General features: G+C 36.0%; 1 protein-coding gene across 1 annotated transcript; it reads right to left on the bottom strand.

Moving 5' to 3' along the window:
* Positions 1-26,349, bottom strand: LOC138320471 (glutamine synthetase-like). Its single transcript, XM_069263435.1, has 7 exons — positions 26,198-26,349; positions 20,092-20,299; positions 18,284-18,445; positions 17,746-17,892; positions 8,822-8,949; positions 7,381-7,580; positions 1-781 (listed from the first exon to the last, which is right to left on the bottom strand). Exons 2-7 carry the CDS (start codon positions 20,267-20,269, stop codon positions 487-489), a joined length of 1,110 nt encoding a protein of 369 aa, XP_069119536.1. The 5' UTR covers positions 20,270-20,299; positions 26,198-26,349; the 3' UTR covers positions 1-486.
* Positions 26,350-26,929: the final 580 nt, after the last annotated feature.

Consider the following 26,929-nt stretch of genomic DNA (forward strand, 5'->3'; position numbering starts at 1 on the left):
TATTAATACAACGTCCAATGTATTACAGATAAATGACAGTGGTGAGATTGCAAAAAATTAAAGATTATAAATATACCGGAGATAAATTATGATATATTTGTTTACATGTAGAACATATTAGATATAAATAGATATAATTGAATTGTAATTCAATATGTTTAAATATAAGAATTACTTAAGTAGGTATATGAAATTGCACCTTATTATAAAATTCCCACGAATAAACTCAAGAAAGGCAACATTATCGTATAAATAATGCGTGCGGACGCAAGAACAATTGTCACCATGCATCGGTATTTCTTCTGTAAGCTACCGAACCCATTTATCATGTACTTCCCTTCCACTGTGTAGTACAACAGGTATATATATGTGTCCTCATGGTTCATCATAAACGTTTGAAGCATTTCCCTTTGCAGATACCGTTGTACAGGATTTCTAAGGATCAGTTCTATAAATTACATTAGCGTATTAAATAAAATCTCTTATTTAGTCACTTTCGTTTAGTACTGTGGTTCTGACTATTAGTTCTGTGACGCGGTATGGATCACAGTTCGAGGACGGCCGTCTGTCCTCCAGATAGCCCTGTCCATCTGCTGCCACCTGGCGGGGAATTCGGATACTAGCACCTCTATTGGCGACACCTGCCGAGAAGTCGTTTATATGAGCAGTTTCGTGAAGCCCCGTTAATCTTCGCGAATTGTCGGCACCTTCCGTAGGATCATACCCTCTTATATGCGTCATATGTCGTTTTTCCAGCTTTGGAATGGCTTCTTCTATAAATCTGAAAAAAATCGGTCGTCTCTGATTCAATTTTACACAGGAGACAAAATGATACATAAAACACAACAAGAGGCCCAATGGCCTTAACGGTCATCTGAAAACCTTGGCAATAATCATATAGGTAATAAATTAGATATAGTGTCATGGTAGCCATCTTCGATTTGGGATCAACCAGAGATGATACAACACTTTGTCGGGACTATGCCAGGATCATTTCATGCATGTTTCAGCCAAATCACACCGTTAGAACTTGAGAAGAAGTTCAAAATGTGTTTTCAAGATGGCGGCCATCTTGGATTTCGGATCGACCCGAGAAGTAACAACACTTTGTCGGGACCATGTCAGGATCATTTCATGTATGTTTCAGTTAAATCGCACTGGTAGAACTTGAGAAGAAGTTCAAAAAATTAACGCACGGCGCACGGCGGACGACGACGGACGAAACATAACGACTATAGGTCATCCTGACCCTTCTGGTCAGATGACCTAACAATATGTCTATACTGCAAATTTAGCACGGTTGGCCATCGTCAAAAGTGATTCATTGCAATATCCAAGCCAAACGGTAACCAGATTACGAAAAACAATGCAAGAAATATCAATTACCAGCAAAATTGTGAGATAAGCGAAATTGTGTTGGGCAAGAATTAAACTAAAGTCGCAACGTCAGCTTAAAGGTTGTTAAAAATCTGCATTACATCATGACCGTCCTGTTATTCCAGGAATAGCCATTGGGAAAGGGTCAATTAACATAATCTGATGCTATTAACATTATCTGATGTTATTACTGAAGGGAGAGTGTTAATTAACATTATCTGATGTTATTACTAAAGGGAGAGGGTCAATTAACATTATCTGTGTTATTACTGAAGGGAGAGGTCAATATCATTATCTGATTATTACTGAAGGGAGAGGGTCAATTATCATTATCTGATGTTATTACTGAAGGGAGAGGGTCAATTAACATTATCTGATGTTATTACTGAAGGGAGAGGGTCAATTAACATTATCTGATGTTATTACTGAAGGGAGAGGGTCAATTATCATTATCTGATGTTATTACTGAAGGGAGAGGGTCAATTAACATTATCTGATGTTATTACTGAAGGGAGAGGGTCAATTAATATTATCTGATGTTATTACTGAAGGGAGAGGGTCAATTAATATTATCTGGTGTTATTACTGAAGGGAGGGGGTCAATTAACATAATCTGATGTTATTACTGAAGGGAGAGGGTCAATTAACATAATCTGATGCTATTAACATTATCTGATGTTATTACTGAAGGGAGAGGGTCAATTAACATTATCTGATGTTATTACTGAAGGGAGAGGGTCAATTAACATTATCTGATGTTATTACTGAAGGGAGAGGGTCAATTAACATTATCTGATGTTATTACTGAAGGGAGAGGGTCAATTAACATTATCTGATGTTATTACTGAAGGGAGAGGGTCAATTAACATTATCTGATGTTATTACTGAAGGGAGAGGGTCAATTAACATTATCGATGTTATTACTGAAGGAGAGGGTCAATTAACATTATCTGATGTTATTACTGAAGGGAGAGGGTCAATTAACATTATCTGATGTTATTACTGAAGGGAGAGGGTCAATTAACATTATCTGATGTTATTACTGAGGGAGAGGGTCAATTAACATTATCTGATGTTATTACTGAAGGGAGAGGGTCAATTAACATTATCTGATGTTATTACTGAAGGGAGAGGGTCAATTAACATTATCTGATGTTATTACTGAAGGGAGAGGGTCAATTAACATTATCTGATGTTATTACTGAAGGGAGAGGGTCAATTAACATTATCTGATGTTATTACTGAAGGGAGAGGGTCAATTAACATTATCTGATGTTATTACTGAAGGGAGAGGGTCAATTAACATTATCTGATGTTATTACTGAAGGGAGAGGGTCAATTAATATTATCTGATGTTATTACTGAAGGGAGAGGGTCAATTAACATTATCTGATGTTATTACTGAAGGGAGAGGGTCAATTAACATTATCTGATGTTATTACTGAAGGGAGAGGGTCAATTAACATTATCTGATGTTATTACTGAAGGGAGAGGGTCAATTAACATTATCTGATGTTATTACTGAAGGGAGAGGGTCAATTAACATTATCTGATGTTATTACTGAAGGGAGAGGGTCAATTAACATTATCTGATGTTATTACTGAAGGGAGAGGGTCAATTAACATTATCTGATGTTATTACTGAAGGGAGAGGGTCAATTAACATTATCTGATGTTATTACTGAAGGGAGAGGGTCAATTAACATTATCTGATGTTATTACTGAAGGGAGAGGGTCAATTAACATTATCTGTTTATACTAGGGGTCATTACATTATCTGATGTTATTACTGAAGGGAGAGGGTCAATTAACATTATCTGATGTTATTACTGAAGGGAGAGGGTCAATTAACATTATCTGATGTTATTACTGAAGGGAGAGGGTCAATTAACATTATCTGATGTTATTACTGAAGGGAGAGGGTCAATTAAATTATCTGATGTTATTACTGAGTTGATTTACTGAAGGAGAGGGTCAATTAACATTATCTGATGTTATTACTGAAGGGAGAGGTCAATTAACAATTATCTGATGTTATTACTGAAGGGAGAGGTCAATTAACATTATCTGATGTTATTACTGAAGGGAGAGGTCAATTAACATTATCTGATGTTATTACTGAAGGGAGAGGGTCAATTAACATTATCTGATGTTATTACTGAAGGGAGAGGGTCAATTAACATTATCTGATGTTATTACTGAAGGGAGAGGGTCAATTAACATTATCTGATGTTATTACTGAAGGGAGAGGGTCAATTAACATTATCTGATGTTATTATTAACATTATCTGATGTTATTATTGAAGGGAGAGGGTCAATTAACATTATCTGATGTTATTACTGAAGGGAGAGGGTCAATTAATATTATCTGATGTTATTACTGAAGGGAGAGGGTCAATTAACATTATCTGATGTTATTACTGAAGGGAGAGGGTCAATTAACATTATCTGATGTTATTACTGAGGGAGAGGGTCAATTAACATTATCTGATGTTATTACTGAAGGGAGAGGGTCAATTAACATTATCTGATGTTATTACTGAAGGGAGAGGGTCAATTAACATTATCTGATGTTATTACTGAAGGGAGAGGGTCAATTAACATTATCTGATGTTATTACTGAAGGGAGAGGGTCAATTAACATTATCTGATGTTATTACTGAAGGGAGAGGGTCAATTAACATTATCTGATGTTATTACTGAAGGGAGAGGGTCAATTAACATTATCTGATGTTATTACTGAAGGGAGAGGGTCAATTAACATTATCTGATGTTATTACTGAAGGGAGAGGGTCAATTAACATTATCTGATGTTATTACTGAAGGGAGAGGGTCAATTAACATTATCTGATGTTATTACTGAAGGGAGAGGGTCAATTAATATTATCATTATCTGATGTTATTACTGAAGGGAGAGGGTCAATTAACATTATCTGATGTTATTACTGAAGGGAGAGTGTTAATTAACATTATCTGATGTTATTACTGAAGGGAGAGGGTCAATTAACATTATCTGATGTTATTACTGAAGGAGAGGGTCAATTAACATTATCTGATGTTATTACTGAAGGGAGAGGGTCAATTAACATTATCTGATGTTATTACTGAAGGGAGAGGGTCAATTAACATTATCTGATGTTATTACTGAAGGGAGAGGGTCAATTAACATTATCTGATGTTATTACTGAAGGGAGAGGGTCAATTAACATTATCTGATGTTATTACTGAAGGGAGAGGGTCAATTAACATTATCTGATGTTATTACTGAAGGGAGAGGGTCAATTAACATTATCTGATGTTATTACTGAAGGGAGAGGGTCAATTAACATTATCTGATGTTATTACTGAAGGGAGAGGGTCAATTAACATTATCTGATGTTATTACTGAAGGGAGAGGGTCAATTAACATTATCTGATGTTATTACTGAAGGGAGAGGGTCAATTAACATTATCTGATGTTATTACTGAAGGGAGAGGGTCAATTAACATTATCTGATGTTATTACTGAAGGGAGAGGGTCAATTAACATTATCTGATGTTATTACTGAAGGGAGAGGGTCAATTAACATTATCTGATGTTATTACTGAAGGAGAGGGTCAATTAACATTATCTGATGTTATTACTGAAGGGAGAGGGTCAATTAACATTATCTGATGTTATTACTGAAGGGAGAGGGTCAATTAACATTATCTGATGTTATTACTGAAGGGAGAGGGTCAATTAACATTATCTGATGTTATTACTGAAGGGAGAGGGTCAATTAACATATCTGATGTTATTACTGAAGGGAGAGGGTCAATTAACATTATCTGATGATGTTATTACTGAAGGGAGAGGGTCAATTAACATTATCTGATGTTATTACTGAAGGGAGAGGGTCAATTAACATTATCTGATGTTATTACTGAAGGGAGAGGGTCAATTAACATTATCTGATGTTATTACTGAAGGGAGAGGGTCAATTAACATTATCTGATGTTATTACTGAAGGGAGAGGGTCAATTAACATTATCTGATGTTATTACTGAAGGAGAGGGTCAATTAACATTATCTGATGTTATTACTGAAGGGAGAGGGTCAATTAACATTATCTGATGTTATTACTGAAGGGAGAGGGTCAATTAACATTATCTGATGTTATTACTGAAGGGAGAGGGTCAATTAACATTATCTGATGTTATTACTGAAGGGAGAGGGTCAATTAACATTATCTGATTGTTATTACTGAAGGGAGAGGGTCAATTAACTGATTATTACTGAGGAGAGGTCAATTAACATTATCTGATGTATTGAAGGGAGAGGGTCAATTAACATTATCTGATGTTATTACTGAAGGAGAGAGGGTCAATTAACATTATCTGATGTTATTACTGAGGGAGGGTCAATTAAATTATCTGATGTTATTACTGGGAGAGGGTCAATTAACATTATCTGATGTTATTTAAGGAGCAATTATATCTGATGTTATTACTAAGGAGAGGAATAATTTGTGTTATATGAAGGGAGAGGGTCAATTAACATTATCTGATGTTATTACTAAGGGAGGGGTCAATTAACATTATCTGATGTTATTACTGGGAGAGGTCATTACATTATCTGATGTATTACTGAAGGAGAGGGTCAATTAACATATCTGATGTTATATAAGGAGAGGGTCAATTAACATTATCTGATGTTATTACTGAAGGGAGAGGGTCAATTAACATTATCTGATGTTATTACTGAAGGGAGAGGGTCAATTAACATTATCTGATGTTATTACTGAAGGGAGAGGGTCAATTAACATTATCTGATGTTATTACTGAAGGGAGAGGGTCAATTAACAATTATCTGATGTTATTACTGAAGGGAGAGGGTCAATTAACATTATCTGATGTTATTACTGAAGGGAGAGGTCAATTAACATTATCTGATGTTATTACTGAAGGGAGAGGGTCAATTAACATTATCTGATGTTATTACTGAAGGGGGAGAGGGTCAATTAACATTATCTGATGTTATTACTGAAGGGAGAGGGTCAATTAACATTATCTGGTGTTATTACTGAAGGGGAGAGGGTCAATTAACATTATCTGTGTTATTACTGAAGGGAGAGGGTCAATTAACATTATCTGTGTTATTACTGAAGGGAGAGGGTCAATTAATATTATCTGGTGTTATTACTGAAGGGAGAGGGTCAATTAATTATTATCTGGTGTTATTACTGAAGGGAGAGGGTCAATTAACATTATCTGATGTTATTACTGAAGGGAGAGGGTCAATTAACATTATCTGATGTTATTACTGAAGGGAGAGGGTCAATTAACATTATCTGATGTTATTACTGAAGGGAGAGGGTCAATTAATATTATCTGGTGTTATTACTGAAGGGAGAGGGTCAATTAACATTATCTGATGTTATTACTGAAGGGAGGGGGTCAATTAACATTATCTGATGTTATTACTGAAGGGAGAGGGTCAATTAATATTATCTGATGTTATTACTGAAGGGAGAGGGTCAATTAACATTATCTGATGTTATTACTGAAGGGAGAGGGTCAATTAACATTATCTGATGTTATTACTGAAGGGAGAGGGTCCATTAATATTATCTGGTGTTATTATTAACATTATCTGATGTTATTACTGAAGGGAGAGGGTCAATTAACATTATCTGATGTTATTACTGAAGGGAGAGGGTCAATTAATATTATCTGGTGTTATTATTGAAGGGAGAGGGTCACTTACCATCATCTGATGTTATTACTGAAGAGAGAGGGTCAATTAACATTATCTGATGTTATTACTGAAGGGAGAGGGTCAATTAACATTATCTGATGTTATTACTGAAGGGAGAGGGTCAATTAATATTATCTGGTGTTATTACTAGAGGGAGAGGGTAAATGGAGCCTTTATTGAATATATCGTTAGATTGTGAAGGATATGTCATGGACGTTATTACTGGTAAACAAGGACCATAGATATGCACTGAAAGTTGTGCCTTTCGTTGTTGCCATGTTTACCTGAGTCCGCCTTTCTCCCTCATGGCCAGTGTACTGTAGTTACAGTGAGCCCCGGACCCGTTCCAGTTCCCTGTGATGGGTTTAGGGTCCAGGGTAACAATGACCCCGAAGTCCTCGGACACACGGTCCATGATATACCTGGCTATCCACAGGTGATCCCCCATCTCTATCCCCTCGCAAGGCCCGACCTGGTACTCCCACTAAAACAGTTACCCACACCGTATCAATATGTCTATCAAGTCAACAAATTCAGTTCAAGTTTTATAATTACATCATCCGACATATGTATCAGTACATACCATAGAATACAAAAATTATTGTAGGCAGAAAGTCTACATTCACATGTATAAGAAAATAAATTAATATTGTACCCGCATCTCAGATACCTTTTGTAGAAAATTCTAGAGGATTTGCTTCAGTAGTTTCGGAGAAGACGGAAATATAAATGTTTACTGACACATGACAGATGGATAAAAATGTGACTAAACACTCCATTAGGTGATCCCATTCAAATACAATAAGCTATCTTAAGTAATAACTGCAGAAGGACGACTGGTTCATCAGCTGTTAGTATATAATGTTACAGGGTAGTGTACTAAGCTTGGCATCTTCAGCGGTAGTACTATAAAATTAACAATGCTATGGCTATATATTACCATAACATTAACGTCAAACCTTTAGACTTCGAGTGTTGGGTACTTGTCCTGGAAGACGTGTTCAATAAGAATTTTGTCACATTTGCAATGCTTTCTCACCGGAAAAAACCAGCAGTGTCGAAAGAAATAATAATCAGTAACTAAATACCACTTTTAATTTTAGAACCATAGGCAAAATGTCCCTACTGTATGACGTTAAATGCGACTAAATTTGGGATCTTTTTTTTTCTTTTTTTTTTTTTCCGAACTGACTTTCTTCTTTCTAAAGTCTCCCTTGACACTGTCTCAATTTGACATTCAGTGCAGTGCTCGCCCCTGTGAGGAAGGTTCTTGGTCGAATTAGTCGACCAAATGTAGAACGTCATCTTTCTATTGCTACACATATTTACTTCTGTCTCATGGTTTGAACCACCATAGTCTGTGGAAATGATAATATCTTTTCTTGCGTTTAGCGCTCAGGGCACAGCGAGAAGGACGTTGGTATAATATATAAGTAAGTGTTTTTGACATACTGCGTCAGCGCGTTAGCACAATGAGATGTACAAGAGTTACACCTTTAGGGAAGCAATGCTCCAATCTTAACACTCCAAACACAGCTAATAGAGGCCTATGCTGTGTTTTACATCTTCACCGTTCGACCACTGCTACAGACAAATGGATTGATAAACATTTTACTCCTGGAACATCTCACTAGTCACAATCTCTATGAAAGGAAATTCTGTGGGATAGTTGTGATCATTTATTGACAATTTTCCTGAGACATCGGTCGTCGTCGTTTGACTTACCTGGGCGGGCATGACCTCGGCGTTACAGCCTGCGATTTTGACTCCGGCGTACAGGCAGGCACGGTAGTGAGCCTCGACAATATCCCTCCCGTATACTTTATTTGCTCCCACTCCGCAATAGTATGGACCTGTCGAGATAAAACAACTATCATATCCACATGTATATCTATTTTGTTTAATTCTTAAGCAAGGAATCCACAACCTGAAAACCGTATTCATGAGACATGAGAAAATCTACGATCTGCCGTAACACATACACACACAGAACCCGGAGTTCATGTTATAAAACGCAGACCATTATCTGACACGATGCCTCATACAGGTCCCTTAATAATGCTGGGTTTACACTATGTTTCCGGCGGCCACGGCAACCCCGTTTCTGACCACCGTGGACAAATCGTGGTGACCGCGAGAAAACGTGAGACAACGCAGAAGAACGTGATAGACAATCGTGAGCGGCCGTAGTTACCTTGGGTGCCGTGCAAGACTTTTAAACTGTCAAAAAAATTGCCACGGCAGTCACGGTACAGATGGTGAACGCCACAGGACGTAATAAAACGGAATTGACGTAACAAAAGGTTACAGCGCGTAAGATTTGTTTGTTTGTTTGATTAATTAACGTCCTATTAACAGCTATGGTCATGTAAGGACGGCCTCCCATGTATGTGGTGTGTTGCGTGAATGTTGTGCGAGGTGCGTGTTTTGAGAGACTGCGGTATATTCATGTTGTTTAGTGGAACTGTTGCCCTTTTTATAGTGCTATATCACTGAAGCATGCCGCCGAAGATACCAAGCAACACACCCCACCCGGTCACATTATACTGACAATGGGCGAACCAGTCGTCCCACTCCCTGTATGCTGAGCGTTAAGCAGGAGCAGAAGCTACCACTTTTATATACTTTGGTGTGTCTCGGCAGCGCGTAAGAGGCCGTTACAAAACTTCCACCCGGTCCGTAGTGGAACGGACAGCAAGCACGTTCCCGGAATCTTACGGCGATTTCAAGTTTTCTGACGTTCTGTTGGGTTTTTTCCACGTTTTATCACGATTGATGCATATTGGCTGCACGTTTTGTGCCGGGTTGTCCAGGTTTGTCACGGTTTTCACGGCAAGCCAAGGTGGATAATAGCCGGTTCGATGCGTTCTGTTAAGGCACATTACGGCTTGTAGCGGTTGAAAGCCCGACGTGATACGGCCTGATGCGTTCTATTACGGTCTTACGTTACAAGCAATATATGATGGAGTATTATTGCCTTACCTGTTACATAATTGCTACTTCTTGGAATTATTTGTGTTCATAAATATAAGTTGTCATTATCAATCACATTTTAACCATCAAATTATACTAAAGATATTACAAAAGGCAGATTAAGTGAGAACCATCACAGAAAATCATATTTGCATAGAAACACTTTGCTATATTAAGCTGTTGAAATCTTTAGTGACGGTTTTATTGCAATTCTCCATCTTGCTGTTAATGTTGACCATTAAACAATGAGCAACACCATTGTGAACTACTCATATCCAACAGCAGAATCAAAATTGCCCCTACATGCACTTTGTTCAGGTCCAACAGAAAATAATTTAAAAAACATGTCAGGGGTTGTTTTGCTCAAACCCTCAAACAATGGGAGTCAACAAAGTCTAGGTTAGACTGAAGAATAGTATATTGTTTCATATATCTCGATGTCTGGGGAAATTTTTTCAATGATCTCGAGCAGTAGGAAAGCATTGGCAATTCCATTGGGGAGTTCTGGAATAGTTACTGTTGAGCAGTTGCATCTCTGCTGCCTCTTGCGTTACTTAGCTGCTATACAATACATAATCTACATATAAATTATATATTCATACCAAATATAGTTTAGATTTTCTTTTAATGCATTTTGTAATTAAAATGTGTTTTAATTGAAATTTTAGGCATTAAATATTGTTATATTTGCTCTAAAAAAAAACCACGGCATAAGACTTTCATCCCTAGCAAGCCTTGCGGACAGTGAAAAACGAAATGGAGCTTGATCAAAACGTGTAAAACGTAGCAGGCCTCATTAGATCGTAACAGGCCTAGAGAGAACTTAGCGGTATCCTTGATAGACCGTGCTAAAGCCTCAGTGTAACTTTAACCTCCGTAAACAGCCCTTTTCCCTATATCCAAGATCCACCACGTAATCCGTAAAAGACCGTGGCAAAACTTCACACGACCTAGCTCAACTTGAATACAGATACAAAAATAGCCAAACTTTCACGGCACACTACATTTCCTTAGTCGCCGGGAACATAGTGTAAATCTAGCATAAGAATAGAATGTCAAAATCGACCAGAGTCGCATCGATGTGTTAGGGTGTTAGGGAAGTTTTCCAAATAATGCTTTTTTATGTCATTCTAAATCCTTATTCAAACAGCCGAAGTGAATCATTTGGTGATATTTCCATGTTATCCTTAAACAATAAATTTATTTGCATTACTAGAATGGGATGGTAAACAAAAGAGACATTACGTGTAATGGTTGATACCCTGTCTAGCTATGTAATGCCACAACATCAAGTTACCAATTAAAAGTAAATATTGAAACATCACGGGGGAGAAAAGTTTTATATAAAGATGTTCAAAACACTTTTAGTTCTCATGTGTCTGTCAAAAAGTCTACCACAGCTTGGCGACATATGATGAAATATCATTATTATAGAAAGGAATGTGACTAAATAAAACACGAGATCCTGAAATAACACAGTTAAATAAAGCAATGCGTTTTATGCATCATTCAACATTGAAATGTCCTCAAATAACTAACACTTTCATTCCACTACATCTACACGTCTATTCGCTCAGCATACGGGCAGTGGGACGACTGATTTTCCGTTGTCAGTGTAATGTGGCGGCATGTTTCAGTGAAATAGCACTATAAAAATCGCATGAAATCTACTATTACATCAATATTCAACACATTGCGCACATCGGAGGTCAGAGCTGTTAATAGGTCGTAAAGGCCAGCTAAACAAAAAGTGTCAACATACGCTCACTTTCCAGTTATTACCCCGTTTTAAACATGTTTACCGGTATACCTTCTGTTGCAGGTTTTGTGTTTTTCTATTTGGGCCGTTTTTTGGCCACTCAGTGATAAGGAAAATATTTTGCATGAAGAAACCTTAAGGTCAGTTGCATATTGTACGCTATTCAGAATATCCGATTTTTTGCTGTGCTCGTGGTAATTTTAGAGGTCAAAGGGTGAAAATTCACATTTTCATTGTTTAAGTCCTAATAAATAAATATAAGAATAAAGATAATATTTTTTGCAGTTTTTATCTAGTTATGAAAATTTTTAAGTAATTTCATCTAGGTAACCACGAAATCAAAATCCCAAATTTAGTCGCCTTTTACAATCATGCAATGGGGCAGTAGGCACAATTCTAATATTCTACCTTCAGTGAATGCGTTGCTTGAAATATGCTCATAAAACAAGCATAAATAGTTTAAAAACATCCTTTAAACATGGGAAGACAGAGGATGCTTAGTGGAAGATGATACCATTAATGGAATATGACCTAATTTATGCACGTGACCGAGCCAATGTGACCCTAAATGTAACCATCTTATTAGGTCATGTCAAGATCCTTATGCAGTACAAAACATCAATTACATTCTACCAAATCGTTAAAAAATCTGTGTTTTCAGCAAAAATATTCAAAAGGTTTTTTTTATGCCAAAATAGAAAAAAAATGCTTAACTAGGTCACTGTGACCTACGTTCAGAAATTTTTATCAGTTTTTTTAACTGAGTTTCACAAACCCAAGATTTACTTGCAAAAACTTTTATCTTTATTCAAATATTTGATTAATAAGGATTTAAAAATGACCTCTAAAATTACCATGAGCGCAGAAAAAATCGGATATTCTGAAAAGCATACAATATGCAGCTGACCCTAAGGTATCTTCAAGCAAAATATTTTGTTTATCACTGAGCGACCATAAAACGGCCAAAGTGATACCCCTCCTTTGTTTGTTTGTTATAACAGCCAGGGTCATGAAAGGACGGCCTCCCATGCATATGGTGTGCAGTGCGTATGAAGTGTGGGTGCGTATTTTAGAAACTGTGGTATATTCGTATTGTGTCTTCTTGTGTAGTGGAACTTTGCCCTTTTTATAGTGCTATATCACTGAAGCATGCTGCCGAAGACACAAAGCAACACACTACAGTCGTCCCATTCCCGGTGTGCTGAGCCAAGAAACTTCACTTTGATAGACTGGTGTATCTCGGCAAGGGGACGGAGAAGTGAGGAAGTGTCAAGGGAGACGATGGGAAGAGGAGAAAATATAAGATCCTAAATTTGGTCGCCTTTTACGATCATGTCATAGGGACAACGGGTACAATTCTAACGCCCAATGTAGAGGCTTGAGGGATGCAATCTGATTAAGACTGTCAGAACTTTTACGTTCGACAACTACAATGTATATTAACCTTATGATACTGGGACTTGCTAAGTGCAACGCAGGAGCAGGAACTACCACTTTTATAGTCTACGGTGTATCTCGGCCAGGATACAGGACCCACAGAGGCGAACACTCAACTGAAGGTCAATAATGAGGGGATGACAAGGGAGACGTTAAGAAAACGAAAATTCGTTCGGAAGAGAAAATTAAGTCGCCTTTAAGTCTTACGATCAAGCAATGGGGACAGCAGGTACAATTCTAACGTCATGCATGAAGGCTCAGTATTCACAGCAAACAGAGTGGGTGACTGAAATGACCGTTGTCAGTATAATGTGACTTGATAGGGTGTACTTGCTCGGAGTTTTTGTCGGCATGCACAAGGAACGCAAGACCAAAAGTGAAGTAGTGTGAATGGAGACGTCAGGAAGAAGAAGTATCTACACAGATCTATATTCCCTTGTAGGTGTCGTTATTAAGTAAGCCTAGATGTTTGATGACTTATTTGTGTATGGTACCTATTTGTTATTATTTTTCAGAACGTCATTACATGCTGCGCCAGACATCTTGGAATCTCTAATACTAATGCTTTAATAAAAATTAATGTTTCACATTTAAAATAAGTCTATGAGAATTCACAAAATTTTTCTTCAAACACCATGAAAAAAAAGGACACCTATTTGCATATTTTGCCCATTAGTCTTAGAGAACAGACACATTACATGCCTAGAATACGTGTCGTATTTCCAAGAAATGGGTTGTCGTTAGATATATCTATAGTAATACAGGTTTAAAAATTGTATAGTTTGATCTTTCTATCAATAATGAACATCCGCAGATAAAGACACCATTCCCCATTCCATCATTGACTGATGCGACTTTAAAGATTACACTATATTAATTGACAATACTATTACATAGTTGTACTGCTTGTAATGATATCTTACAAAACATACATGATCTCCAACAAAACATACCAGTCCGTTTAAAAATATACCACAGCTGAAATCCTAGTCAGGGTTAAATCGCATGTTTTTGTTTTACGCGAAGCTGAATAAGCAGAAGAGTCTACCAGGGTAAGTGGCAAAGGCCTGAAAGGTCCACCAGCATGTCTTATCGACGAAACAAATGGCGGTTAATCTAACGAAACACCTGGTTCTATTCCCCGATTAATTTGTATGCGTCTTCAGGCAGCCCTAGATCTTTAAAAAATCGTTGATTTGAAAAAAATAAAATTTCTTCTGTTTTGATTCTACGTCAGTATTTGTTATTTTCGGTTGACTGATTATTGCTAGTGCCTCGATCACACATGGTATATGTCATTACACATTGTTAGGGTTACTCCACCGTGACCAGAACACGTGGCGAAGTTGTGACAACTGGGTGTTAGATGTGTGGAGGTTGACTAGGAGGAACACAACAAACTTTGTGGGCGAGGTGAACGACCCTGGGGTATCACATCTCATACACATACTTATAAAGCAGAAATCCATACAAACTTGATTTAAGTAGTATGCTACAGATTTAAATGAATGTATTGAAAGATTTAAGTATGGAAATTAAATACTTAGAAAACTAGTTCATCAAACAACTGGTTTGCATATAATATGAATATAATAATTTTAGATATTATGAAATATAAAAAAGATCTCAATGCATCGTGAGGATCTTTTATTCCTCTATAAATGTAAGTCTCGTTAGTGAAGATTGGGACGCCGCACTATTTATACCGTACAAGTTTTGCTACTATGATTTTTGGGAACTGTCCTGCATGTAGGGCGTTAGCATTGTACATGAGGGCTTTAACATTGTACCATCTGTCCCTATTGCATGATCAGAAAAGACGAATTTTAGGATTTTGTCTTTTCTCCAACTTTTTCTAGCGTCTCCCTCGACACCGCCTAACTGTTGAGCACTCGCCTTTGTGAGGTAGGCTCTGGGTTCTGTCCCCTGGCCGAGACATATCAAAGTCTATGAAACACGTAGTGTCTGCTCCAGGCTGTGATATAGCACTATAAAAAGGGCAAGAGTTCCCCTATACAAGAAGGCACAACACAAATATATACCGCAGTATCCCAAAACACGCACCACACACTTGATACCCGGTACCAACCGCATAAATGCGAGACCGTCCTTATAAGACAATAGCTGTAAATAGGACGTTGAATTAATAATAATAAAAAAAAATAGCAATGTTATGGATACAATATAGATTTTGCTCCCATGACTTTTCAGTAATGTAATGGAAACCATGTGTTTTTTTCTAGGCTAGTACTCGTTAGTTAAATATATATATAAACATTAGTACATTTTCATATATTTTTGTAACCGGAAATTCAAAATCGGTCATGCAAAATAGCTTATACTTTGCTGATCGAAGCTTGGAAAGATTCGTAGTTTGAAAGTTTAAAATGTGATTTTATAAGTTATTCGTCTATATATAAAACCTATAAATTATATCCACTATCCTTATTTTACAAAATTACAAGCGTTAAGTCTAGATCTTCGTCCAAACTGTAATATATGATATTTAAAGCGTCCGTGACCTGTTTCTTCGTCCTATGGATAATTATTTCCTCGCTCTAATAAATTAGCCTAGATTATACCCCAGAATCTACATGTGAAAAAACCGTGATCAATTAAATTTCATTTTCTATTAGACTCTTAATCTTTAATGGATACTGGATCGTCATGATGTCGCTGCCATAAAAAAACACACACGGAAATCACGAGCTGACCTCGTGAACGTAGCGGAGGATACGTACATCGGGTGTCTACTGATGTGGAAATAATAACTTCATACAGAGTTCAAAATCAAGTTCGTTATGACCTGAAACACTACGGTATATAAACAGCACAGACTTGGATCAAATATAGTTGTTATACGTACAATACATTTATAGAGTTCTTTATGTAAGAATAGACAGTTGTCTTAACCAAATCATAAAACATAAGTAAGTTTGTTTATATCGTTTTTCAATGAACAGACCTAGATAATGACCCCGTGTAAGTTTGAGTAAATAACTATAGAGCCAGTTCCAATAGCAATTAGTGTCACAAAAACATGCACTTGCTGAAATGCCGATTATACTGACACAGGTAAATATTAATCATTTTACGTCACTGTTGAAAGATATTTAGTGTTAAACTGTTTATTAGGTTTTTTTGCATGATAAATCAATTGTTTTTACATTTTATTCAAGTAACAAATTACATGTTTTCTTTAAAATGTTAATTAAAGTGTCAACTTAAAGTAAGAGATACAATTTTACCTGTATCATCATCTGCCATATTTACAAAACAGTTACAATGGGGAATGATGAATCATTGATATTGTTTGATGAAGTGAAATGCTTTAAAATATGAATAAAAAACTAGTTATGCATCGGGCGACGTTATCATTGTTGATCACACAAAAACTAAACCATCATTCATTTTATTTCAAATAATTGTTTAGCCGAATGCGTTTTATGAGGAAACTTATTATGTAAAATAAACTCCGAACCACAATCAGTACGTTTTAGCGAATCTGAGATGAAACAGACAATATAGGGTACCTCACTCGTTCCTTTGTGTTTGGTCTGGTTTGGCGTCTATGGAAGGCCCCTGTATATTTTGTTGCGTGTGGGAATGTCTATGTTTACGAGGCTGCGATGTATTCGTGTCATCTTGAAATAGAGTTGGACTCTTGCCCTTTTTATATTGCTATCTAACTCCAGCGTGCCACCAAAGACAGCGAACAATCTCCTATATGTCAATGTTAATAATAAAAATAGTCTTCTCACGTGAAAGGAAAGCAACATAATCTAGTCTCTATTGTCGGAAACGGAAATATTATACATCAAAACACAATTATCTGCATTAACTAGGTAACACAAATTTGCGAAGTCTATTTTCAATGGTAATTCTGCTGTCCTAGTTGAATTAAACAAATGATTTCAATATGAAATCAGTGTACACCATGGTGAACAACGAAATATAGATTGGTTCAATTCCTATTGGGTGTAAACTTTCACTACGATTAACGTGAAAATAATCACCGCTAAAACAATTTCTACTGTGTACGAGAAGTAATCGTGAACTCGTTTTGCACCTAGTGGTAGTATACAACAGCTGAACACTCGGTTTGTTTTATTGTTTTGATGTCTGTGTCTGTTGATGAGATGCACTTGTCAATAAGTAATCCTCTTGCCAACAGCTGTGAGACGTTAATTTTGTTACGGCTCCGTTACAAAAGAGTACACTCAAACAACCCCGCATGTATAGTAAAAAAAACCAACGCAGATCTTAAAACAGGAAGGCATTCAAGGGTTTCATACTAGGGGACTGGAATGTATTTTGTGCCCAGTTATAGTAATGTTAGGTAACTATTCATACCAACTCATACAAGAGAAAACCCCTTGCTGAACAGGCGTCCATAATTTTTGCAATACCCTGATCCGGAAAAATCATTAATTCATTTTAATGCCATCAGTAGGAGTTGTCTAGTTTGATGTATACTTACCCTGAGGTCCGGGGTAGCCATTTTTCGGCCAGCCGTATGGATGTCCGTCATTGTCCAGTAAGATATATTCCTGTTCTATTCCAAACCATGGTCTGTCAGCCTTGGTCTTTTCCATGGCATCTACACATGTGTGGCGATGATTTGTCTCTGTGAAATAAGCAATACAAAGAACTAATAACTAGTTGGTCTATCAATGTGAAACGTTACAATGTCTAACATAGGCTTATTTTTTGTAACTTTTATATCCAACACAGGCACAATTTTATGGTCAATATGTGGCGATTTTTCTATGTGGGCTGGATGTCACAAAAATGGAAGGTCAATATTGCGGTTGACTTCCTACCACCAACGAAAAAACGGCACAAAACTCTTATAAGTAGTAAAACACTAATATTGTCTTTGCAGTGTTGAAATGATTGATATTGGCAAACGGCAAATTATCGGCAAACAACGCGGGCCTTTCCGTCATATCTTCGGACAAAACACGGTCTTTAACGGAAACACCCGAATTATGTTCCGATTAATTTTATGAACGTACCAGCTGGAGTTTTGTCGTACTTGTACACTTCACACAGACACAGTTTGTTCTTTCCCTTCCTGAACGGATCCGGAAACAGGGCCACAGGATGGAGGTACATGTCCGAGTTAGATCCATCTGATTGGCCAGTGCTGGACCCGTCAAAGTTCCATATAGGACAATCTATAAATTATATCGGGGATATCATAGTTTAGCATTCAAGACGGTGTAAGAGTAGAATCAAAATGAAGAAACGATAAGCAGTGTTCTTGTCGTATTTGGTAAAGGATACGTTGTTAGTGCTTTTAAGTTTAATCTTTTTGGTATTGATTGCATTATTTATGAACTAACTGGCGGAATTTGCAATTTGGTTTATTATTCGATAAACAATGTTAATATATAAAAGATATAAAAATAATAATCAAATAAGATGTCCATGTGTTTACGGCCGATTGTTTCATGTTTGTCTTACTGGACAATAAAATATATCTGGTGTTAAGGTGGATTTTCAATTCTGATAATGGAATAAGGAAATGTTTCATGTAGACGTATTTTTAAAAATAATGAACGGCTACGTCAGACATACACATTAAGATAAGTATCAAACAAATTGACATTGCTTATATAATCAACATGCCATAATAAACCGCCCTACTCAAATAAAAAAAAACCTTCAGGATCATATATTTTTGATATGTAAAATGACTTATCTGATCTGCAAATAACATAAAACTGATGATATTCCTATTAATGCTTCCGCTTGTCTAAATGATTACAGCATGCTTTACAACTTAGTTTAAAATATAACAAAATAAACAGCCTACGTAAACTAAAAACCACATATCACACTTCCTTTAGGTAGGACATTCACATCACCAATCAAAATTCATCAAACAACATTCATTTATACATTGACATTCAATTCATTTTACAGTCGTTAGGAAAAAACATTAATGGAAAATATGATTTGCATGTCTTTTCCGAAGCATTACATAAACCTTCATCATTGCAACTGATAAAAACGTTGAACTCGGTGACCGACAAGTTATTGAAATCAGCCTTTTAGTTCAGCAATTTACATTTCACCAAAAACGATTTATCATTGGAGATCTGGTTGCACTTGAATGCATTTTGTTTGAATAATTAGTGTAAGATAGTGTATGATAGACAATGTGAGACTAGGGATTGGGTGTTTGAGAGCGCATGGATTAACTCATAGCTGGGTATGTTCCATGCTGTTGATTTTGACCTGAACACGCTGTATGGACTTCAGAACCTGGCAAAAGTTTTAATTTAGTCAATCTCTGGCCGTAATAATTATTATCATGTATTTCAGAATCGCTTCTGAACCCCATCGTCCTAGAATACGGGGGTTAAGAGATCCCACAACGACGTGATTAAAGTACAATCAACCGTCGATCAGTCCCACTTCTGGTGATACTGACTTCATGAAACTCGCGTCAAACGAAGACATCATTATTACTTGATGGTGGGACTAATCGACAGTGAATAGTACTTTACCCAGGTCGTTTTGGGATCTCGGAATCCTTACCTTTTATCTCAAGACTATTCTGAATCTAGAGAAATGTTCTCAGTCAAAACATCAAAATCGTCATTAGCTTCCAACCGAAAATGGCATTATGGGAGGAGAAACATGTTTTAGTTAATTGATATCACTCACTGCGACTCATATGTCAGTATTTATGGTAATTTAAATTTAGCTAATTAAGAAGATTCACCCCATTCGCAAAAGAAATAAATCATGGTTTTACAAAACATCCCCCTGATCAACTTTACAGTATATTCTCTTTATTATGATTGGATTTTACCTTTAGGAGCCATGGGTTCGAAGTCCATTGTTTTACACTTGCTCCTGATCCCGACCCCAGTCCCGTCGATCCAAACATATTCTACTTGGACGACGTCGCTTGGTTGGGGGATGTCTAAATACCGGGCCAACACCTTCTTGTTTGTATTACTTCCGGAATAGGGAAGAGTCGCCGCCATCTTTTATTATGTTACCTTAGTTTCTGTAAGCTAGATTAATTAAGAAACATTATCTAGGATGCACTATATAAGGAGACCAATAAGGCATTTAACAGTTTCTTCCACTAAAACTAAGTTTTGTTCTGAAAATTAAAAGAAATGTTAAAAAACTACGTATAAACTCAATGATTCAATAAATTCCCAATAATTCAAAAGTAAAAAAAGGTTTCTTTGCAAACTCAAACGCAGTTTCTAAATAAATATGTTTCATTTCATCTCGTCCACGAATTTCTCAGCAACGTGAGCCTATCTACAAAATTCTCACAGGTACTTATAAGCAATAGAAATCCGGACCATGTGCTCCGGAAGAAAAACATATTCTCTGTTTTATCACGATATGTAAATTCTGTTTCTATTGAGGTTCAGATGTTTTATGCACTAAAAGTGATATCAACAACTAAACAATAGATAAATACGAGGATCTATATTTTTCTTTACATTCTGAGACATATAACATATAAAAATGTTAGCATGAAATATCTGTGTGTATAGTATAATGGACACACATGTTGGTAGTGATTTTCCTGTTAGCTATAGAAGACAGCCTAAACAATAAAAGCCATTGAAGAATTCGTATCGATGACTTACTGATCATTGGTTGTATTCAGTTTTAATTTTATGAACATCTGTAATTGGTTTTGAACGGGTAGTTAAAAATGATGGGAGAAAACTTAGGGTTTTGGTGAAAAAACAATCGACCTTCGTAAACATATTTGACGATAAAGATGCAATTCACTAACAAAGACTCTCTGAAACATAGATTAATTTGCGTAGTATACAGCATACTGAATGCAAACACCGATATGCATATTCTTTGACTTTTCCCGGAATTGTCATTTCAATGTTTGTATAGTCCCATTTCGTGCCAACCAATACTGCTGAAAAACATTTTATATACTGTGGCCTTAACAACATAATATTGTTTGGCGACTTTCAAAATTATGTTAGATCTACACATTTCTACAAATAACATGGTTACACTTATTTAAATGAAAAGAAGAGATTTACTTGATCTAAGATTTAAAAAAGTTTTAAAAGTAAGCCGACATTTCTGAAAGCTTAATGGTGCATATGTAATGTCTACATTATAAAGTGCTGATGAGCAATCTATCTTCATGCATAACCGGCTTCCAGTGTTACTCTGTCGTTTATACCCGGAGGGCAATTCATAAACATTCCATTGGATGACAAAGGTCAAACACGTGTAGAGGAGTCTATTTTAAACTGATCTACACCGATAATGTCATCTATTTAAAACCCTTGACATAGTTAGATATTTCAAACCTACGGCATTTGCATACATAATTGTATTACGAAAATCGCAGGTACTGAACAATATTTCGGTTATGAGAAAGTGTCTTTTCTCATTATACATATACTAACAAGATATCTTGTACTCCAATTGGTGATCCGAACATCAGGAAGTGGCTTTGACTAAAACATTTTGATATAGCACTATATAAAGGGCAAGTGTTCCACTAAACAAGAAGATACAACACGAATATACCGCTGTCTCCTAAAACTCGCACCGCACACTTCATACACACTACACACCGCATACACGGGATACCGTCCTTACATGACCCTGACTGTAAATAGGACGTACTTTTATTCAAACAAACAAACTAAATAAGATAAATGACTTAGGTTTCCTCACGCTTGACTTGTCTAATTAAAGACATCTAAATACTTCAACCAAATGACCCGCAACTGATACAACTATCCAAGAGGACAGTGGAAGTTTTCCCTATAAAACTATGACACGAGCTGTTAAACTATATCTCAACTATTGAACGTAGACTACTATGAACTATAATGATCCTGCTTTATTAAGTTTTCTTCTAAACACCATTGGACGCATCCTCAACTTTATATTTCTCTTATAGTGCTTACATATCATCAGTACATATCAAGTTTGTTCAAGATTGCGCTCTATTATTACACAAAAACTAGACCAAAAATTACTAAATTTTCAAAATCGCTTAAAGATGCTCCACCGCTGACAAATGGTATTTTTTCACTATCAAAAACAGGAACAGACGATTTAGTAACTTTCTTCACTTACAAAAGTTACTTACTGTACACCATTTCCACGATTGAAAAGTCTGAGCTTTTAATTTTACTTAAAGTTAAAAAAAAATGAAAAATAATTAATTGCATCCCGCAAAAAAAAACCCGTGGCACTATATCTTATATGGAATGAAGTAATGATTGCGCATGCACCAAAGGCGAAACAAATTCTTTTATGTTATTTTTAGTGTTAATTAGGCATATATATACACGATTAAACACCAATTATTGTTCAAATGATGAATGCCATTTATGCTCTGTCGGCGGTGGAGCATCTTTAATTTATGCATATTCCGTATGGTCACAAAGACAAAAAACTGCAAATGAGAAAACTTCCTTTGGCATTTCAATTAAATCTGTGATATATTAAAACATTTCAAATAAAACAACTTACTTTCTTAACACGATTCCTCGCCACGCTAACAAAACGAACACTTAATCCTAGGTCATTCATTTAGAAAGAAGAGAAGCTATACTCTCCCAAAGTTTTGATGACCTTTGACACTAACATAAAGAAGACTACTTTTAACCATGAGAAAGTGAATAATGTTATGGTTTGATGTTCAGCCTTACAGATAAATATTCATATAAATATCACACTTCTACAGTAATTTTCAGCGTACAAATGTACGTAATGGAACGGTGTCCATTGAGTTTCCGTCATCATCTGTTCTCCCTCAGTTTCCATTTCCCCGCTTTATTTCTATACAGATCAGCCATCTTATGTTCGCGTCTCCGCGCTAGGAACATGGCGATATTTTTTATCCTGTAAGCTAATACATATTTATAAAAAAAATCGTAATTTATATTTAACCCCCTTTTAATGAATAGTCCTTGAATTGAGTAAACCAAATTAATGCATTTTAATTATCCTTAATCATTCCTCATGCGAGTAAACTTTGAAAAATGGAAACACTTGAACTTTTATATTTCCTCCACAAGAACGTATAGTATTTTAGTCACAGTTGCTATAGTATTTTCTCTCTTTCAGATTTGATAAAATTTCAACATTTTCATAATTTATGCATGTTTAGGATGGTAACCATAGCAACTGCAACTACAAAGATACGCAACTAGAAATTTGAAATTCAACAATTTAACGCCAGGTTTTACTGAACAGATTGTTGTTGGGTTGGTGCACCGCCTCTCGTAATGGCATCCTGTATATTTCTTTATTATTTGTTTTATTTCAAGATCGTATTGTTTTTAGGCTAACCATAGATTCATGTTGTTCACCGAGATCCTAGTGTGGAGTGTGGATTGTCAGTTTTGACAATATAAAGAATGCTATTGCACAAGTATGCATAAGTATGGTACACCAAACTGCAACTACTTTTCTGACATGGGTTTAAACACCAAGAGCGACAGTTTAAATGGTAAAAGAAAATTCCACGAAGATTTAAGAATAAGACCGATGAATCATCGTCACGATTCAATGATTTGTGGCTACATATGTTTCTATATCCTGGTTTGTATCGGCTGATCTATCATGTCTCTGTGACACATGGAAGATATCCTGTTTATTATAACTCACGGTCATGCTTCAGGAGACTATTATTTAATGAAACGTCTCTGTGGATTCATTAAACAACTAAACAAAACAGTCACATCTTCACAGTGAATCAGCCATGAAAACTGGCGATTCTCCAAGGTTTTCACCACGATTTAAATAGTGCGAGATCATACGTCCGGAATCCTGGTCCGAGAACCAATGTCCTCATTACGAACCTAATCGGGAAGCTAGCTGAAAATGATCATATGGAATCGTCATGGTGTTTCTATATTTATTATATATCTTGAAATGACAAAAAATTAGATTGACAATCTTTTAATCTTTTAATCTACCATGGAATATATATATAGTAATACAGTATATATCAAAGATTGAAAGATATTAGCATATCCTTACCAAGGTAACTGTGTTCATATCACATGACGTTTCTTAAAATAAAGAGCAAATCTTTTCAGAAATGTTTAGATTCCTTGTTTAAATCCAGTTAAATACGGTACGTTTTCTAAAAAAAATAAACATTAAACGAACATCATAAAAAGTTAAAGTCAAATTTTAATTTTGTTTAAACTTATAATCAATCACGTGATAATCTATAAGATGGCATCAAATTGAACTAGTTCTATGGTCTTGCCCATATTATCGATGTCTAAGGCCAACAATCAAGGTTACAGTTTAAATATTAGTCGTCAAATGAAACAATAAATGAAGTAAATTGCAATGGTAAAGTATATGAACGAGTGATACATTCGTGAACTGTAGAATCTGCAGCAGGTTTCAGTTCCCATTAGTATACTCAGTCATTTGAGAGGTCTGGATTTTGTACACACACTGACAAAGGGAAGATTTTGAGTGTGTTAATGAATAGTTATTACGGTTAAAATAGAACTACGTCCTTCAGGGTAGTTCTCTCTATTATGATTACATCACGCTCTATATGTAAGGGCTTTATGAATGAGTTGAATGAATTCCTGACATTACTCTCGTGAGCTATGTTTACAATTAAATAGACTTCCTGGTTAACACAGATTTCCATTGTATCCCAATATATCACGTAGGAGTGTTTGTTACCCAGTACAGTCAGCAGTTAAAATATTAATATAGACCACGCTATACGGTTCAGGTAAGATAAACAGTATGGATGTTTCCTGTAAAAACAATTTGTCTAGTTGTTGTATTGATTATACATAGCTCATGTGTAGTAGAACATATTGCTGATTGACCTTGCAGGTAGGGCATCAGAGATCGTAAAATGCAACTAAAATAAGGATAATATCTTTTCTCTTCTTCCCGTCTCCCTTGACGCTGCCTTATTTTCTTCAGTTGTGCGGGAGGCTCTGGGTTGTGTCCCCTGGTCGGTCACATCATAGTTTATAACAGTGGTTGTGTCTGCTCCTGCTTAGCGTACAGCATAAAGGAAGGGACGACTGGTTTCCCGCGGTCAGTATAATGTGACCGGTCGGGGTGTACTTTTAGCGGAATGCCTTGGTAAAATAGCACTTTAAAAAAGGACAAGAGTTCTAATATTACAAGAAGACAACACAAATATACCGCAGCCTTCCAAAATATGCAGACATTTATACATTCATACATTGCAACACGTTTCACACATGAGAGGTCGTCCTTATATACCCCTGGCTGTCGCTAAATTATTGAACAACTTATTATGAGCATTGAACAATTAATGTTAAAACAAGAAATAAAGGTGAATTTCATCAGCCTATCACATCTTATCAAGTATCCGACGTAGTCGTCCAGGGACACGCGTTCAGGGTAAAGTAATGGAAAATGAGATTATGGAGAAACCGATTCATCTCACTGAATGTAGGCTCAACGTTTTGATCAAACAATGGCAATGTTTTGATTCAATAATAATAGACCAACATCGTTCCACGTAACTGTCAATTCAACAAACGAAAACATCATATGATGATTTTAAAAAAGTCTTCTATATTTTCTTCTATAAGTGTTCGGGCTGATAATAAAACTATCCACGATCGTATTGCAGCAAACATTACATCGCGTATGATAATCGTATAACTCAGATATGTTTGTGTCAGTTATGGAGTTAGGCGCATGTATAGACAATAGATAGGATGGTAAAACAACAGACAAAAAGGCAACATGAAAAATAGAATTAAAAAAATATAATATTTTATAACAATATATTTAACTGTTAGACAATAAATAGGACGGCAAAACTACACAATGAATGAAATTGTAAACATAGAATAGTAAGACAATAAAAAATGATATATGATACAGATAAAATAGTGAGACAATAGATAGAATGGTGACGCAATACTTACCGTTATCTCTTGAAAGAGAGTCTTGGTCTCTAACTTGTGAAATGATTGGACTCGCACATTGGGAAAAATCTTATATACAGCACACGTAACGCTTCATGAGTCACCCGGTATAAACTGGAAATTGACATACTGATCACATGTAACCTATTTAGAACTTCAGAAATGTTCTATTTATATTATGTAAGGTATCATATAATTAACATACCTGGTTTGCCATTCCTCACGATCATGTTCATGATAGTACCAAAAAGTCATCATGTATGTATTGTAATGAATATATGCGTTAAAAAGTATGTTTAACGTATATTGCAATTTGTATATTAACTGCTTTTGTATACTATTCTAGGTTTTGTTTTGTAATCTCTCTTCGCCCTCCCCCTCCCCACGGAAAAAAACTGTCACATATATATAATATTATGTTTTCAATTGATAATAGATAGACATAATGCTTAGATTTGTTGTCATCACCCGTTTTATAAATAAATTATTAATTATTAAAGGACATTCCTGTTAGGTCTAACGTTTATTTTGTGTGACCACTTACAGGTTTGATGTTTGAACTAAGGATTGACATTGTTGTATTGTTTACGGCCATAAATCGTCGGTGTCTTGCCGATCTCTATAAAACACTGGCTTAGAATTTTGCAATGATCAATAGGTATGTGCTGTTGATATATTTGACTTCCTGATCAGGAGAAATTTTCAATTCATCCAAAAATAGAATACGAATAA

The sequence above is a fragment of the Argopecten irradians genome, chromosome 4, assembly GCF_041381155.1.
Source record: "Argopecten irradians isolate NY chromosome 4, Ai_NY, whole genome shotgun sequence".
Lineage (NCBI taxonomy): Eukaryota > Metazoa > Mollusca > Bivalvia > Pectinida > Pectinidae > Argopecten > Argopecten irradians.